The sequence below is a fragment of the Podarcis pityusensis genome, assembly GCF_964106645.2.
Source record: "Podarcis pityusensis genome assembly, chromosome: 11".
NCBI lineage: Eukaryota > Metazoa > Chordata > Lepidosauria > Squamata > Lacertidae > Podarcis > Podarcis pityusensis.
Genome location: NC_138036.1, coordinates 29,102,000 through 29,121,341, shown reverse-complemented (window position 1 = coordinate 29,121,341; position 19,342 = coordinate 29,102,000). Strand labels below are relative to the sequence as shown.

The window sequence follows — 19,342 nt, the reverse complement described above, 5'->3', positions numbered from 1 at the left end:
CTCCTTCAGCCCCAAAGCTTAAAATGATCCCTTCAGACCATCATGGGAAGGGAAGTATTAATTCAGTGGTATGCAACTTTTCGTTAGAGCAGAACCTTGTGTTCTCCAGACGTTTTGAACTCCAATTCCCATCAGCCCCAGCCAGCACAGCCAGTGCCAGGGGATGATTTGAGTTGCTACATGAAACATATGGAGAGGACCAGGCTATGGGAAGGCTGCACTAGAGTGAGCAGGAACAGAATAATTATGCCTTGCAGTGAGGTTTGTTTGATGATTATTTAATTTCTATACTGTTTAATATATTAACAATATCTCTTAACTGAAGCAACAACAGATATATTAAACAAAAATAATTACGTATAAAAATGTTGCATTAACACAAAGTTACTACTATATATAAACTATATATAAATCAGTATTAATTGGTTTTTCCTTCTGACACACCCTATCTATCAGCCTCCAGGTTCTCTCTCAGGGTCCAGACCCTTGAGGGTAAGCAGCAGTAGCATGATTAATTATAGCTATCGTATTATACAAATTGGCGTGCCACACAATACAAAAGATTGTAGTCTGTTTCATGTAAGAGCCAATGGTATGCAATAGCCGCCTCCCACCTCCTTTTACATAATTGCATCACATGTTAGTTGTGATCTGTTTGTGGACCAGGACAGAATGTCCTCCTCAATGGTAGTTTCTCTATAAGGTTATTTCCCATATTTCACCTAACCCGCTACTTCCTTAAGAGCTTTTACTTAAATGTGTGATTATTCAAGACTCACCAGTGAAGGTTTCTATAAAAAAACACAACAGCAACTTGTGAGGAGGGGGAACAACCCAGTATAGCTAGATACAGTAGCACTGTGGTAAGAGAGGTACAGAGGACACCAGATCTCAGAAGATTGCATAGTAGCAGCACAGATTGCTCCTGATTCATGAAAACCTCAGGAAGTGTTCTAAGGTTCTTAGATGCAGAGTTTCATGCAAGCTTAAATGTGGCTGCTTGGAAGATGACACTCACATGCCATAGTTCGCATTTCCATACAATTGGCCAATACTTATTTTGAAAGATGAAGCCTCAGCACTACAAAATCTCTTGTAAGTTTGTCAGAGATGAAATGCCATCCCAGCTACTTGTGCATACTGTCTACTTGCCTGAGCACCATAATATGGAAGCCAGAAGCTGAGTGATATTCCATTTCCCCTTCCATGAAAAGAAAATCTGAAAGCATTTTTGGCAGTTCACTTACAAATCATTATTGGAACTAAGTCTCATTCAAACCTCATGGAACTAGTAATGCAGTTGTTTCTCTGACAGGTTCATAACAATGAGCACTGCTTATTTAGAATTTCAACATCACAATAGACATTTGCCACAGGTCAGGTAACAGAATGAAGAAGAGCCTCAGAGTTGAAGATTCTGCCTTCCCTCAATTGAAGGAGAATTGAAGTGAATCATTAACAGATTTATTAATGTAATTTTTACAATGGAACTTCCACAATGGAACAAGGTTGGTGATTGCTTCCAACTAGGGATGGTTAGGATTGTGCTGTATTACTATCTTTACCCAAATCTTTGGCTGTAAAGACTTGTCTATCTGTAGACTGTTCTAGGCCTTCCAGGATGCCTCTCTAAAGGACGAGTTGCTAGTTTGTAAAAGCAGGATGTATCTTTGTAAATCTTAATCTAGACAAACACAGGAGAGGGAGCATTTTGATCAACAAATAATTTGAAACTGCCTGTGAGTGACTATCAAAGCCAAGCAGAAAACAAAATCTCAGTGCACCACATGGCATCCTTTTTTACAAGCTCAACGTGCAATAAAGCCTACCATTACATGCTACTTGTAATTCACCATTTAGCATCAGCCCTATTTGAAGGGCCAGTGAACTTGCTAATTCATGCAGCCTTTCTTCCTCCTTTTCCAGAAGTTAATGTATGTTTATGACACCACTGTCAGTTACTGCAGAATCATGACTAAGGCTACAAGAAACATCCAGCTCAAGTCCCCAGTAGGGCTGGGTGATACCAGCTTTTCAACATTGCAGTGTATCGCCAGCCAAACATTGCGGTTTGGCGATATATCACAATGTTGAAAAAACCAAAATGCATTGGTCTCTGCCCACGAGACACTGGGTGAAACTGCCCCAGTTCTGGGGGTTTCATTCAGGCACTTGTGGGCTGGGACAATGCAGCTTGTTTGCGCTGCTCAGCTGGGGATCAGGAACATTCCCCTTCCCCAGCTGAGACAGCCTCGGTGGTACTATTCATTGCGGGGAGCAGCAACCGCGCTCCCCTCAGCTGAGCAGTTTCACTGAGCCCCCACCCTGCCACTGGCTTGTGGGGGCCAACGCTGGCCTGGGGCTCTTTTAACTGCTCGACTGAGGTAAGGGCAGCTGCCCACTCCTCGGCTGAGCAGTTTAAAGATGCAGACGGAGGAACAAGTTGTATTGGCACCTTGCTTGTTTCTACCTTTGCATTGTATGAGGGCAGAGTGGGATGATGGTTTCACTCAGCGATATATCGCTGGTGAAACCATCGCTGCTCCTGAGTCCCTCTGCTAGCAGCGCCCGCTGGAGGAAGGAACTCTAGCCAACGCTGCGAGCATAGGGACTCAGGAGCAGTGGCGGTTTCCCCAGCAATATACCACTGAGTGAAGCTGACGTCATGGTCTGCTCCTCATACCGGTCCTGGGTGATATACTGATATATTGCCCAGGCCTAGTGCCCAGTTGAGTATTATTGCTCAAACTTCCTAGTTTGAGAGGCAACTGTCTGTTAAATTCACCAGTTGAAGGCTCTGAGACCATGTCCTACCCAAGGGATATATACCGTATTTTTCGCTCTATAACACGCACCCGACCATAACACGCACATAGTTTTTAGAGGAGGAAGATCCGTAGGCATGCCACCCATAGGCATTCCCTCCATAACACGCACAGACATTTCCCCTTACTTTCTAGGAGGAAAAAGTTGAGTGTTATGGTGCAAAAAATACGGTAATTCCATCACTTTTTGTCTAGCAGTCCTGCCACTTCCGATATTGTATTCTTTGAAAGCTAGTAGCTTTGTATGGTGGATTACCAATGCTGTTGGGAAATGATTCTGCCAGGCAGATTAATCACTGATTTCCTGTTCAACCAGCAATAAACACAGCAGGCATACTGTCAGAATTTTACTTCATATTCAAACACAATCACTGCTGCTCTTCAGAGCTTATTTTACAGGCCCCTGCACATAGCTGAGTTGTTTAACTTTACTTTTCTGTCTGAAAAATGGCCCCCAAAGAATATCCTTTCTTCTTTCTATCTTTTAAAAAGGTCTGTTTCAGAGTCTGGAAACCCTATAGGTGACAGAATATTTAAGAGTCTATAAAACACAGTTCCATCTACATTAAATATTAAAAATAGATGATACAAAGTTAGTCAGGTCTAGGAACACAAAAGATATTGCTAAAACTAATATTTTACAACTGGATTTTAGACTTTGGCTGCATTCACATGTCATGCAGAGCCATTTTATAAAAGACAAAGGTGTGTGATTCAATTTGTTAAGAAGTTGCATGGAGTTGTATCCAATGTTACTCATGCTCAGAGTAGACCAAATGAATTTAGTTCTTCTGAGCATCTGACCTAGCAGAGTGTGTAGAAAAATGGATGAATGCAGAACCTTTTCTTCCTTCCTCTTTCCCCCTCTCCTCAAGCTTCATCTGCTCCAGAGAAATTGGCCCTTTTGCACCTCTGCTAAGTGACCAGTTGGCCTCTGCTGTTTAGGAAGCACATATTTTCCTCATGTTAGTGTTTTTTTTCTTTCTTTCTCTTTCCCTTCCATAGAGCTCTGGCACTTGAGCAAACTCAAGAAGGCACTACAAGTCTTGGATTGAAATTAACGTGTTAATTTTGTTTCCTGAATTTCCATATCGAGAACTATTTTAGCTGGCAACACTGCTTGGTATTTAATGTGCTCCCTAGGTTGTTGTTGTTTTGTCACTAGTAGAGATTTAGGGTTGTTTTCAATATTAGTTCCTTTGAATAGTTATTAAACCTTACTACCAATATAACCAATTCATAAATACCCCACCTTTTGTAATTGGACCTAAACTACAGTACCTAATTAACTGCACCTAATTTCCTCTTCTTTTAGTATTTAAATCTTTAATGGATGCACAAAGCACACCACAGGTTATAAAAGTTCAATTTTTGCTAATACTCTTATTAGCTCTATTAATCAGGTCAAACACAATACAGGAACAAATAAATTCAAAGTATACAAATTAATTATGAACTAAGAACCTTATTAACATCACAAACACGGCTTTCACAAGGTACATACAGCTCTTTCGGGTGACACAGGATGACATTTCATTGCAATTATTTTCAGTTCATTACAATGTCTATCACTGCAACTATTGGTCACATTTACATGCAACATTTCTTAAACACAACGTAAAGTGACATACATTAAGGTTCCGAGGTGTCCCATCCAAGCACTGATAATATGCAAACCTAGCTAGCTACAGAAAATACTGCTGAGTATTTTGTACTGACACCATAATTCTGGCCCACTTATAACCACGTAGGTATATGCAAAACTGAGATTAACTTTAAAAAGATGCGTTCTTAACGACATTGCTTTCTTTATCAGATATACAAACAAAGATCTCAATTCTGAGTGGCAGTCCTTATGTAGCAAAAACAGACCCATCCATGCACAAGAGGGAGATATCAGTAGGGGGACTCAAACAGCCCACGTAGAATGCTCAGTGTGCATTGAATCCTGGCTTGAACAACAGCATTCCATACCACAACATTCTATTGTGTGTGACACTTGTAGCAAGTTTTAGATAGCTTTCCAGTCTACTTAATGATCAGATAATCTTGCACTAAAGTCCAGCGAATTGGCCAAAATGTTGTCATTCTTCCAATAAAGTTTTCAGTTTGCTTATTGGAATCCCTTCTTCATTCAAAACATTGGTCAGAGATCCAGAGAGGTTTCTGTACAAATAACTTATTACAATCTCAGTGTTTGTTGCTGCTTCAGTCAATTTCCCTTTCCAACCGCAGCCCCTAGGTGCAATATTGCTCTGGAGGGTACCCTAAGTTGTAAGGGCAGCTTTTGTGAGATGTATGAGCAGGAAGCGATTGGCTGTAAAGTCCTGGTGCTGACAAAGAAGACAGTCTATATCTTCTTTGTACCATGGAATGGTAAAAAGACTGAACTTTGCATCAGAAGGTACCTGGTTCAAATCTTGTCTCTACCACGAACTTCTAGGTGACCTTACTAAAGCTCCCCCACCCCCAACCTCAGACACTGCCATCTGCAATACGACTTAAATATGACCTGGCTTACAGAAGGGGTGGGAAAACATTTGGCTCCATGGATCAGGTTCTTATTAGGTTTAGACAAAATTTGACAGGTGGGTAGGGCTATCCACTTAACAATCACCTGAGGTCACTATGGTAGCACTTCAAAGCTCTTTGCTAAAACAGAAGACAAAAGCTCAATTTAAGTAGGCAGTTAAAGGCAAACCCCTTCCTGATGACAAGTGGTGTGTACTGAACACCTTGCTAAAACGAAGGGTTGCCCCTCCATTTTAGTATAGGTTTCGATGCAAACCCCTGTCACCAAGAAGGGGCTTGTACTGAATCCTGCCGAACTGAGCAGAATTTAAGTCTCCTCTCAACAGCTGATGAGCGGAAGATTAAATCCTGCTGCCATGACTACACATGCCAGTTCCATGAGGAATTGAAACTCCCACCCCAGCTAATTGGAGTGCTGTCAGCTGATGGACAAGTGGGTGTGCTTTAAAAAAGAAACCAGCCTCAAGGACAAAACTAGAACCCATGGCAAACCAAGATTGGCCCATGGGCCAGAGGTTCCCTACCACTGCCTCACAGCACTGTTGTAAGGATTGCAGCTACATAACGTATGTGAGACATTTTGAGCACTTGAAGGCATTATACAATTGTTAAGTATTATCATAGTTGTTTTGAAGTATGTGATTTTTCTTATTCCAATAAGCCTTAAATACTGAAACTTGCACCTTCCCATTCTCATTCTGCACACGTGACTAAAAAACAGTTTTAACATTAAACAACAAATACTCAGCGAGGCAACATTTTGCAGCCATGGATTTATTTTTCAATGCTTTCTATCAAAATGTTATTTTGTTGTTTTTTTTAAAACTACTAGAGGGAAACATTTTTTGGCTGTATTGCAACGGCAAACAGACCAACAACTCCCCCCACCCTTCTATTTTACAACCCAGCAACCATGTTCACTCAACCCAAGCAAATTTTTGTAAAAACACCACAGTGCTTTTAGGGCCAAATGCAGCTGTAACATTGTGCTTGTATCAGGAGTTTCAAAGTCAGGTTTCCACAGTGTTGCTTGCCACGGAGAGTGAGCCTTGTACTCAATCTGGAAATGACAGAGAGGGTGGAAACCACCCTGGCAATTGTGCAATGATCCCTGCCCCTCCCTGGCTCTAAAGTGGGGAGGAAGGATGGAGGTGATTTGTCTACTATAATCAGAATGCCTTGACCATGAAGACCTAACCAACTGGAAAGATTTCCAGAGATGAAAGGGAAACAGAGAGGGAGAGTCTCCTTGGTGCCTCTCAGTTAAGGTGACTGGAGTATCATGACCAAGCAGCAGCCTGATTGGCAACTGCTGCACAAAATAAGGAATGGGAGATTGGATGCTTCTTGACTAAGGTGTCTGTAAATGCAACAGCCAGACAGGGAGGAATGTTATTTGTGGGGGGTGGGGAGTCACTAGATTCATGCTCCAAGGTGTGGATCACCTGACCCTTCTCCCCTTTTAAATAAACTTTCCCCCCCAAATCTTAATTTACAGGGCAACTGAAGGCACTCCAACCTATAGCCATCTATGGTATATCCCAATATCCTCCCAATACTCAAGAGAAGCTTTTCAGGGGCTGCACTGAGTAGGAGGGATCAGTAATAAATAGGTGTCCTGCCTATCACAAGTGGAGACGCCTCTACTAGTGCTAAGTCACCACTGGGGACAATCTTAATTGGGCTGTTACACTCTGCTTTGTACCATTCACTCATGAGCAGGAGGGTCCCTATTTTCACATTTGAAATGTTAGAGGGCATATCACTGCCAACAGGTTATCTTCAGAGATTCAGTTGCCACACAAAGTTGGTTTGCATTTGGCATCTACATCTTAGTAGAACAGATGCAGTTTAAAAGGGTATTTTTCTTTTTTTGGGGGGGGGGAGGTGAGTTTAAAATTATAAATTACATTTTTCCTTTAAAAACTTTCAAAGCAATTGCTTCACAGCTATTTCCCCAGCCTATAAAGGAAGCAAACCTGTGCCTCTGCTGTAAATAAATGTGCAGTGCAACATCTACTGTGTTTATACAGAAGATTTACTGCTTCCACTACACTTCCTCTCAGGTTCCACAGCAATTCCAAACAATAGTTGCCAAGCCTTCTCTAAATAATCAGAAAACAATCAGGTCAAGGAAAGAGAATCAGAAACCGTACATCTGTTCACAATTGTGAACAATTGTTGTGAAGGGGCATGTTCCACCAGTGAGGTAGTTTCACAAGTTGCTTCAAATTTACAGGGATTGGAGCATTTTTAAGTAATAATCTAAGAAGATGAGGGCTTCTGATTTTTAAAAGATGTAGTTGCAATGTTACCAGATTATATGTTCTTGCAAAATCATAAAATTTGGTAGTGTGTACTTAACGAAAATACAACAGCAAACACTGCTATATGTGACTATGGCTCAATACTAACCAATTTATGACACAAATATTACATTTTATTATAAACAGCAGATAAAGATCTGTGAAAAAAATTCTTTCAGTATCAGGAAGAGGGATGGTGTAACTCTAGCATATCAATCTGAGGTCTTTAAAATGTAATTTTAACCTAAAACATTTTCTTCATGTCTGGACAGTGAATCTGCAGCAATATGGTTTTCTAAATCCTATGCTACAATAATTTTCTCACTTAACATTCTAAATGACAAATCTGAACAGTACAGATTGGTATCATATAAAGTTGTTATGGTACTAATGGAGGAACAGCTGAAGCTAATTATTAACTAGCAGTGCATATAATCAAATATGGGATCCGCCTGCTTTCAAAGACATAGAAACCAAAGAGATAAACTGACAGGAGCCTCTTTATTGGGTTTTTGTCCTAAACAATATGTGGCAACAGGGTGCACAACCAATGCAGGATTGAACCCTGCCCTCCTGCCCATCAGCTGAAGTCACCAGTTATATCATCTATATAATCCCAGGGATTATTCAGGAAAGAAGAGGGTTACTATTAAACTGCTTTAAATTACTGCCATGTTACAGGTAGCTGTTGCTGCAACTTTACACTAGCTACCAAATATATTTTAGGATGCAAACTCCATGGCTGTTTTTGCAAAATCATAAAATTTGGTAGTGTGTAGTTAATGAAACCACAACAGCAAACACTGTTATATCATTAAGTGACTACGGTTCAATACTAACCAATTTTGAGACATTGCCCATCTGTCAACCATGTGAAATCATAATTATGTTGTTTCATGGCCACCCACCTGCCAGTTTAGGCTGGTAACAGTAAGGATCTGGTCTGTGGAGTTTAAAAATGTTCCCAACCCCTGATGTAAAAGAAGACCCCAATAAATGGGGCAACAAGACATTTTAAAGTGTTTTTGTTAACACAAATATTTACAAATTAATGAATGGCAAAATCTTCTTAGAAAACATATCTTTCCCACTTTTAAAAGAGACAGGCTGCTGTTTCAAAAGTGGCTTGTCTCCTTGGCAGCAGAAACACTGCACTAAAAAACAAACAAGCTCCAGCTGTACATGTGGTTCTTACACATGCGATTCAGGTCTCTTGAGCCTGGCCTGGACAAGGCTTTTTTTTTTTTAAGCCCCATGATACACTTTAAGAAACATGTGATGAAGCCACCTGAAGCCTGAATCATACATTAATACCAAGAGCATGAGAGCTGCTAGAGCATGGGTGCTTCCATGCAGATCTGCTGATGAATCAGGAAACAATCATGTGGTCACTTGATATGCTGATCTTAAGATGGTTTCAGAATTACTGCAATATTGCTCTTAGGTGTGTACACTGGTCACAAGATTCAGTTCAGACCATAATCTGGTACTCTAGAAAACAGTACATTAGCATCCAAGGCACTTTATTGCCTAACTCACTTTGCAGTCCAACCAGGTCTACTTTGTCCTCCACACCCTTCACTATTGGAAGTGTTTTTGTGTGTGTGTGTGTGTGTGTGTGTGTGTGTGTAGTTTAGCATTTCCCCCTCCAAGATAAATGGATGAATTCTGAAAGCATACTAGCCCCGCCAGAATGGATAAAGCTTGCCAAATAATAGGCAAATAGGTCCAGGGGCTTTTGTGCTAGGCATATTTAAATTTGATTTGGGAGTCACAAATAACTAAAATGGATTTATTTTGGGGGTAATATCATTCCCACTGATTGTAAGCTTGAACTGTCAGTGGTATCTGCTCTCTCTTCTTCATCAACCACCCCAGTATTATTCCTTGTATGGTAAGCTTGAAGATGCTACTTTAATTTTTGACAGATACAGGTAAGCAGAAATTGTTCTGATGTCTGGATTGCTGAGGCACCGTAAAGTGCTTCAGTGTCCCTGCTTTTGTCTCTTGCTCTCTCCTATACTTCCCATTTCAATTCTAACAGATCCCAAAAACCCTATGAGACACCCCACTTAGAATTGGGATTCACCTGAATCCAAGGCACATGCTTGATTGCTGTGCAGCTCAGAATTTTATACTGTAAAAAAAATTATTGCAAAGATTTTCTATTCTTCCTATAGCTAACTAAAAAAATTGACAGCTCTTATGCAAGTATTTCTAAACCATACTGCTCTGACAGAAGATTACACTAAAAATTATTCATTTTTTTACCATATTCGCTTCTATTTATTATTGTCTGGAAATGTACATAAAGCACGGGCACAAAGAAACTTTAAAACAACACTTACTGTAATGACAGCCTTACTCAAACAGATTGAGCCTCTGCAGCCATACTCAGTTTCATCTTCAGACTTGTAGTAACTTAGAGTATTGTTCTTCAAGACCACCCACCGGTCCTGCCACCCATGGATGTAGTTGGTCCACTAAAGAAAACAAACACATACATTTTTTAATCAAACAAAGCTCCATACCATTTGTGCATAATTTTCTTACAAGTGAAACCCAACCAAGTCATACTCAGAAAATAGACCCAGCGAAATCAAAGTTACTTAAATTCATTTACTTCAATAGCTATACATACTCCAAGTATGACTAACATCAAACACCACCCATAGTTTTTCCAAATCTTGTTTTAAAAATTTCCCCCATAAAAATAAATGAACTGTTACAATTTATATGCTAATGTATAGTGCTTTAATCAAAAGTTACAACATAGAGTAAAAAATGGTTCTGATGCAGACAATCTGAAAATGAAATGCCAATTCCTTAGAAAATAAGTGTTCAAAATAAACAAGATCAGATGTAGTAGGGACAATCATAACAATACCATTTCAGAAGCGGCAGATCTGCCACAATTCACAATAAACATTAGGTGGTTATATCCTATCACCAACTATAAGCTCTAGACTGAAATACATGGTTTGTATTCCTGTAAATCTGGGCTGCCTTTTAAGAAGAGGCTAGTCTACAGTCGTCATCATGAAGAAACTGATTGTACAGAATAAATATGTTGCAGGCTCAGAAACAAAAACTGGACACAGATTTTAAATGTTTATGTTTGCTAGCCTAGACTTAACTATTCCCCCCCCCCACATATATTAGTCTCCTTTCTATCTCATCTCTTTGTCAAAAAAGTCATCACTGTGAAATGAGAGTAGCACAATAAAACAGTACATATAACTAAAATGTACACTGATGCACATACGGTAGTTTATTCAGAAGAGCTATCGTGTTTCACCTGGGCAGAAAGCTCAATGAGTAGATCACTATGTGATCTCCATGTGCTTGAAAGGAAAATTTAATACAAAGCTCCACAATAAACAAAAGTATATAAAAATAACATTTGAATATACATTTAATATTTGGCATTAACACTCCATCAGCATTGTGCAATGGATTTTGGGTTCCTAAAATAAATACTATTGGTAATACTGCATTAACGTCTATGAAAACAGATTCATACAATCAATCATAAGTACAGAAGGATTCACTAGCTTCATCAGACTTTATCAGATTTTAGCTTCAGGCGATCTGTAACCTCTGCAAGGGTAGAGTACCAAATCTGAGTATGGCCCACAGGATGATGAGTACTAATGATTTCCTGAAATGACTTAGGGAAGGGATATTGCTGGTGAAACTGCCAGCACTGGTTTCCACTGGGAACGAGGTGAGGTGGAATAACACTACCTCAAAATAAGACAGAGCTGTCTACTTTTTCTTGGGGGCTCCCTGCATGTATATAAATATATTCATCTGTAAGTTAAGTTTTTTTCCACATCCAAAACCTGACAAGCATCTGTTAGCTTCCCGACAGAAAGCTGTTGAGGTGCTAGTTTGGCATGGGGTGTGTTTACAATGGGGGTAGGGAGGTAATTAGCCAGCTCAAATACCTATCAGCTTAGAAAAAGCATTCTGGAAGCAGGTGTTGTGATGTGTTCTTCAAAAAAATAAAAAGCCCTTTATTTCCTAGTCTACACAGTGATGTTTGAGGTGAAAAGAAAATGAATAAAGTTGATTTTTCCATTTACTACTCTCCAGAATTCTCATCCAAGCTTAATAGCTAAAAATGCCCGTGTTTTTTAATGTTAGATTGCTTTGAGCTGTTTCACAGGAAGCAATTCATAAATGGAATGAAATAAATGCTTTTATTTATCTTTTTCTACTACCTGCCACCCAATTCTTTAGTACAGTAGATACTGCCTCAAAGATGGATCAGAAAGAAAGAGGGTTCATTCTTTCCCATCCTCCTGAACCCTGCCTAAAGAAGACTAAAAAGAACAGGAGCTGAGTATACTGCAACATTTTGCTGCAGGTAATACTTGTATCAAAATAGGAATCTACAGATACTAGCTGCTTGAGTGCTAAAATACCTGGCATACAGTAGTGGGGTATGGGGGAAAGCTGACCAAAAATCTTCCTGGCTTTTAAAACTGCCAATTCATTCCTATGTGCTTGATATCCCTAGGTTTTAGTTCTATAAGAAATATTTTATTTAAACAATCTGCTTTTCTGTCCAACAGATGCTGAAGGCAGCTAACAATTAAACTAAGCACAATTTAAGAAACATAATGTTAAAAGCCAATTGAATACTAAAACATAAACACAGCAGTAGATAAAACGTACATAAAAACTAACCAGATTAATGCCTGCCAAAATAAATATAAAGTTCTATAAACTATTTCACTGGTTCAACACTGAACCTTAGAGGTCCTTTTCAGAGGTCAAACAATGAACTCCAACTTTTATGTTAAATTAATGAAGAATAATCAAGCACAAATAGTCACATATAAGCTTCATGGGTTAGCACTTCAATTTTTGAACCAAAGAGACTGAACTGAAGTAAGCAACCAGTTTTGTGCATTCTAAGCAGACACCCAAATGAGACAGCAGAACTCTGAGAATTCAACAGCTAATTCAACTTAAGTACCAAAGGACTGCAAGTTAATTGAGTTCAAGTTAATTGACAGCAAGCTGAGGAAAATATTTTAGATCAACAATAGGCAGTCCTATTTAGGTATGGGGTACTGTCAGAATTCTTAGGGACCACTAGCAGTCAGTTTTAAGGGCCTGGGCAACACTCAATGCCTTGAGTTTTTCCAGCTAACAAGGGTTCTTCTTTTGTTTTATAAAAAGGCGGAGTTTCAGAAATCATTTTGAAGTAAAACCTTGACCTAGCATTGGAATAAAGCCAGGAAAGGAGCAATGTGACCACAAGTTTCTCTTTGGAATCCCACACAATCCTGGTTAAGTCATAGTTTGTCTTACCATGATTTCTGAACCAGGCCATTGTGTCCTCATAGGATTGTCATAGTGAATGAAAATGTTAATTACAGAAGCATGCCTTTGTGCCTGTAAAGTTGCGTTTTTAAACAATTCAAATTGGCAAGTACAATACATTAATCATTAGAAACAAACACAAAGTTTTATACATACACTCGAAATAAAAAAGTATTCATTTCTTAGTTTTAAAAAAAGTTTTCATTTCTTTTAACTTAAGTAAACATTATAATTGAGAAAAGCCACCAGGATTTATTTCCAATAATACAATAATCAGTTCCACACATTTCACTGCTCAAAAGGCAAACAGAACTATTCATCACAGCATAGAAAACAACATGAATAGACAAAGCCATAGTGCAGTTCTTGGAATACAGAGTTCAATTCTTGCCATCTGCAGTCAAGCAAGAACAGGTACAAAGAGCAACCAAGATTTAGGCATATTGCAAGGAACCCCTATCAGTGGGCCAATGCAATTATTAGAATCATCTAAAGTGTCACAAAGTATTGCGGAGAGTTTTGATTTTTCATTACTTTGTGACATCTGAGATAGCCCTAATAAGTCACCAATTTATTATGAATAAAATTCAATGGTATTCATCTACTGGCAGAATGGACACTGATGGTGGAATAAATTTCCTCTCCCAATCATCTGGAATAGATTATGTGGGTGTACAGTCGTTACAGAGGAAGGTGGTGTCAGTTTAAGAGTCAATTTAGGAATTTTGGAGATTTTCTAATGAACGCTACTTACTGCTGAAAACAGACATCATCACCACAATTTTCACAGGTCATGTGATGGACCCAAGATTATAGGTAATAGCCAGTGTTAGTCATACTCATGAATAGACTCATTGAAACCAATCAATTTAAATTACCCAAGTCCATTGATTTTGATGCGTCTATTCCAAGTATGACCAGATATCATCCTATACATTTGCATGGCAAAAGTGAAGAGAAAATAACTTACTCTTTCCCAAATAAATGAACTCATTCCCTACCAGTATGAGGAGTCTTGAAACTAAGATGAAAAGTTATTTACTGTATTTTTCCGTCTATAAGACGCCCCCTATTTCAGGGGATTATTTCAGGGGATTCAGATTTGAGAAAGTAGGGGGAGATGTATCTGTGTAAAACATGTTCCCTAATTTTTGACATTATTTTTTAGGGAAAAAACCTAGTCTTATGCACGGAAAAATACAGTAATTGATCAGTGAATTTACTGCAGCATAACATGAATTATACTTTTTATATAGACAGATGTTTGCAGATAGTAATGATGTGAGTGAGACAGCAGATTTGCCACTACAATTGGTGGCATTCAAGTCAGAGTTGACTAACTGAGATAAATGTTTTCATTGTTTTCAGTAGGTCTACTTGTAGTATGCCTATTGTTTGGTATCACCCTTTTCTGCAGTTAATTTTGTTTTAAAAGTACATTGTTACCTAAATTTTATTTGCAACATCATGAATGGATACAGTATCAAAACAGGCAATTTCAAAGTTGCAACTAACCTTTTCAGACTACTATCCCCTAGATACCGAACCAACTATACAATCTAAGCATGCTAAATTAGCATGCTAACAAGCTGATATAGGGTAAACAATATCTCCACTCAAACTTTTCCAGACAATCCATACCACTGTCCCAGATTAAATTCATCAAAATGTAAAGATGCCCTGGTTAGAATCACAGAATTGTTGAGTTGGAAGGACCACGAGGGTCACCTAGTCCAAACCCCTGCAATGCAGGAATCTTTTGCCCTTGGGACTTGAACCCATGACCCTGAGATTAAGTCTCTCATGCTCTACCAACTGAGCTGGAACTCTTCAAATTATTCTTAACTTGTAACAAAATACTAGGACTAACCCAAAGAGAATTAGTTACTTCAAGTTACTTCAGGTAACTAAGTAAACATAATATTAAAATATTAAATAAAAGTAACTTAAATAGCAATGAAGTTTCCACCACTGATAAGTAAGATCATAATAGAACACTCACTGGTTAACCCTTCCTCAATGGATCATCAAACAATCTAGTTTTAATTAATGTTCAGTAGAATTACTGAACTGAGGATTTCACTTTTAATGCTACTTGTATCTTAATAATATAATCCAGATCTTAAAATATATATGCAATGGGCAATAACCTTGTAGAGAGGCATTTGATCAAGAGTGAAAGAAATTTTTGCAAGTTCTTCCAGCTGCAGTCCCCTGAACTTTTCATGTCATCTTCCACATTCTTCTGAAGGGTCCTCCAAACTTCTGGAACTCATTTTTGTGAGGTTCAGGGGCTGCAGCAGGAGGAGGGGATTGGCAAAAACAATCTCCCATTCCCTTATGTTAATGGACATCTCTTAGATCAAAAGCTATTCCACAACAATGAGTTTCATTCTATAAGTTAAAATATATAGAAAGTCTTAAATTAGAAATGTATAAAGAGAAAAAGATTGTACTAAAGATAGAAGCAAGCTTAGCAGTTTGACAAGCTAACATACAGAAAATTATTCTTTGTATAGAATTCTACAGTGATAATATATGTGCATGCATAATATGCACTTGCATAAGTTGCTATTCAACTGGGCATTCTATAAGAAAACAAATGGGGTTTTTTTGTTCCTGTACCTTATATTTAGCAGAAGACTGTATTATTGCTTTTTAAATCCTTGAAAATCTACTAATTTCAATTTATTTCATTTAATTAATGAAGACACAAATCACAAAGAAAGTTCTAAAAACTATGCAATAATGTAGTTCAGCTTTTTAATATGCAACAAGTTAGAGACATTTTGCAATTTAGATTTCCTTTCATTTATTCCTGTATAGATGAGAACAGGAAAGGCATCCTGGCTAACATCAGGGGTGGGCAGCCTGAAAAGCAACATACATTTCAACCTTGAGATTTAACATTTGGAAGTCACATGATGACAAGGAGCTGAAATAATGTTGGTATAAATTGTACATTGGCTAATAATAAAAGCTGCATTAAGTTGCAGATTGAGTTTAAAACAAAAACTAAAACTAAACAGTTGACAAGAAAAGAAAGTTGTCAAGGATGTTGAATAATTGCCACATTACATACTGTACACAACCGTCAGTACCTGCACCTGGCAACAGTCTAAATCCACACTGGTTGTGAGCATTACAATTCTGTTCAAAGATGAGTGCAGGTGAGCATTCTGTGCTTATGCTTTAGAGCAAAAATCAGGCCATTTAGCTAAAGCCAGCAGGAATAGTCAGTTTTGAAGAAAGCTGCACTAGACTCAACCCCAGGAGTCTCCATTCCTACTGAAAAATGGCAGAGAGTTGCTTCATATCTTTGCTGTAACAAAGATGCCTAAATTCCTTCTGGCAGCTAACTATTATCTAAAGTCATACTGGGCTAAAGGGCTGCATGAGTTTCCAATCTCTGAGATCTGGACAGCATGCCATGTGTCATATTCTTGTTACCTGATCCAGAGTCCCCATTTGCAGCACTTTATCTACCTTCTACCGGGACGCGGATGGTGCTGTGGGTTAAACCACAGAGCCTAGGACTTGCCAGTCAGAAGTTCGGCGGTTCGAATCCCCACGACGGTGTGAGCTCCCGTTGCTCGGTCCCTGCTCTTGCCAACCTAGCAGTTCGAAAGCACGTCAAAGTGCAAGTAGATAAATAGGTACTGCTCTGGCGGGAAGGTAAACGGCGTTTCTGTGCTCTGCTCTGGTTCGCCAGAAGTGGCTTAGTCATGCTGGCCACATGACCCGGAAGCTGTACGCCAGCTCCCTTGGTCAGTAAAGCGAGATGAGCGCCGCAACCCCTGAGTCGGTCATGAATGGACCTAATGGTCAGGGGTCCCTTTACCCTCTACCTTTATCTACCTTCTAATTCAGAAATGACAATACTTGGGAATTTATGTTTAGTTTCCCTATAAATACGTGAAAACTAACTGGACTGCAAAAGCTTTTTCAGCAATAACGTTTTCCAACTCGAGCATCTCACAGCTTGTGCTTTCACTGCTTGCTTCAGTACACAAAACAGGGTCAAAAGCATAGTGCAAGTGAAACTGCTTCAAAAAGCAAAATTACCATTCAGTTTCTGAAGGGCTTAATCATATTGCTAAAACTTGATGTCTTGCTTAAAAACTTAGCTTTCTGTCTGAATAATGACTCCTTTGCAATTTCTAAATAGCAAAACTGCAAAGGATTCACGCTAAAAATTAGAAATAATACAGGGACTGAAGCCTTAAAGTCCTCCAGTTGTGTATACAGCTGCTTTCTCCTGTACTTTCTCCCTATACTGTCCCTCCAGTCAGTCTATTTTACTGCCTTGTTTAGAGCAAAGGTCACACCACTCTTCTCTGTGGTACAATTGTGCGTTATGTGTTCATGCATATCACATGATTTTGTTTCCTTCATTTTTTTAAAAGAGGGAGAAAACCGTGTAAGGTTTCGATTCGCAGGCCCAAGAAGTTAGCTTTTCCAGTCGTACAGAATCAACGAGTGGAAGCGCCCTGAGCGATTCCCCATACAGGCTGCCTCGGCAGCATTACTCAGCCAAGCTGTGGCTACAAGTGAAATCTAGTCAGGATTACCAGGCTCTTGAGAAGAACCTGATGGAACAGATTGATCTTTTTTCCTTCTCCGCTGCATCACATGCACACACACACAGAAATTAAATAATAAAAGTCCCACTCCAATGAGCACGAATATTATTTTACCAAGTCACCCTTCCTCAAACCAAGACTCATACTTTGATCATCAAGGAAAGGTGGCAGCGGCGGGTGGACTCCTGGGGAATAGAGAAAGTGACATTCACAGACATTTTCCACCTAGAAAGGGCGAAGGCTTCGCTCTGAAACTAAGCAATCCGCCCCTCTACCCGGATAAATGGTTTCCAAGACTGCGGAGGTGAAGCCTTTTTTTAACACACCACCACCACCAAACCGGAATAATAACAAAAACAGAAGCCACAACACCCAGTGGGAGGCGGGGAAGGAGATGTGCGGAGACCTCCCTCCAAGCTGGGGAAGAGGGCAGGAGGCTCCTAGGCCGCCACCCTACCAGGCGAGGTGGCCAGTTATTGCGGGGAGAGGGGGGACTCGGCGCCAGGCTCCCACAACCGGATACCCTACCGCAGGGGGCGCCCCCCGCATGTCCCCCGTCGACCACGAAGGAGACGAAGGGGGGGGGGAGCTCAGGTGAAAAGCCAAGCCGAGCACGACCGCTCCGTGGCGGCGAGAGGAAGGAATCTCCTTACCTTGCTGAGGACTCCGCAGAGCTCAACAGGCGGCCCGGACTCGGTCTCGGGATCCTCTTCGGAGCCCGAGGAATTCCAGCTTTGGTTGTCCGACATGGAGGCGCCTCCCTCACAGCCGTTGCCAGCGGGCAGCGAAGCGACGAGGCCGCCGCGGGAGCTCGCTCTACCTGCCTGGCGCCTCTCTCCGCGAGGCTCCGCTGTTGCTCCTGCCGCTGCTCTCGCTGCTGCTGCTGTCGCCGACGCCGCCCCAGCCCTTCTGCCTGTCCCCTTCTGGCCGACGCCGGGACCGCAGCGCCCGACTTAACCCCCAACCCCGCTCAGCGCACGCTGGCAGATAGTGCCGACCATCTGAAGCAGCCACGCCGCGGAGCGAGCGCTCGCCTCTCTCTCTCTCTCTCTCGTCTCTTTCCTCAAAGCGACGCTGCTGCTGCTGCCGCCGCCACCGCTCCCGCCGCCATCTTACTCGAGAAACTCGCTCTCAGCCACTATAATTCGCCAAGCCCTACCCGCCCTGGCAGCGAAGGCTTTTGGGTAACGGCATGCTGGGAGGTGTAGTCCGCTGAGGGGTTGCTTTCTGGCGGCGCGCTGCCCTCTGGGAAACGGGGCGGGGTCGGTGGAACCAGCGAGTCGTCGCGTTCCTCGGGGCTTCTTGGGTGCTGTAGTTCTTGGGCGCGGGATTCTCAAGACGCCGGCCGTCGTCCGTTCTCTTTTCTAAAGCCTCGGGTGGTCGCCATCTTGGCGCGGCTTAATTGTTGCGGAAGCGGGGGCTGGTGAGAGACTGAGGTGTGTCTACCTGAGCTTTGCTTTCCCTTCGCCTGCTATATTGCTCTTCTCGCCTCCCCTGAAAGGGAACTTTTCTCTCCACACCTCGTTTAGAAACAAATATGGGAAGGGAAGCGAAGGAGTTCCTTCTCAGCAATGGGGCAGCTGCCTGTGTAGCCACATATAGGCAGATAAACACATATAGGGGGTTTTAGTGGCTCCGGGCAGCCGTGCATATGTAGTGTGTGCATAACCAACGCTTAAACCGAAGGAAAGGGAAACTGCAGTCCTTTGCAATAGCTACGTGGGAGAAATAGTTACTTCTGAGGAAACATGCACAGCAG

At 40.8% G+C, this 19,342-nt stretch overlaps 2 protein-coding genes across 5 annotated transcripts in view; one reads left to right on the top strand and one right to left on the bottom strand.

Annotated features, from left to right (window-relative positions):
• Positions 1-18,485, bottom strand: part of CERT1 (ceramide transporter 1) — a 50,299-nt gene extending 31,814 nt beyond the window's left edge. For 2 of the 3 annotated variants that reach the window (XR_013977165.1, XM_080972720.1), the window contains exons 1-2: positions 18,237-18,483; positions 10,012-10,146 (exon numbers count right to left, since the gene is read on the bottom strand). Coding sequence is in view for 2 of the 3 variants with exons in the window: in XM_080972720.1 (XP_080828846.1) it covers positions 10,012-10,146; positions 18,237-18,332 (231 nt within the window). In the remaining variant the exon portion in view is untranslated. Of the gene's footprint in view, positions 1-10,011; positions 10,147-18,236 lie in introns of all 3 variants that reach the window. The other variant, XM_080972721.1, reaches the window with a different exon arrangement.
• A 377-nt stretch (positions 18,486-18,862) lies between these two features.
• POLK (DNA polymerase kappa) overlaps positions 18,863-19,342 on the top strand; it is a 28,523-nt gene continuing 28,043 nt past the window's right edge. For both annotated transcript variants that reach the window (XM_080972547.1, XM_080972546.1), the window contains exon 1: positions 18,863-19,019. The gene's annotated coding sequence lies outside the window, so the exon portion shown is untranslated. The remainder of the gene's footprint in view (positions 19,020-19,342) is intronic.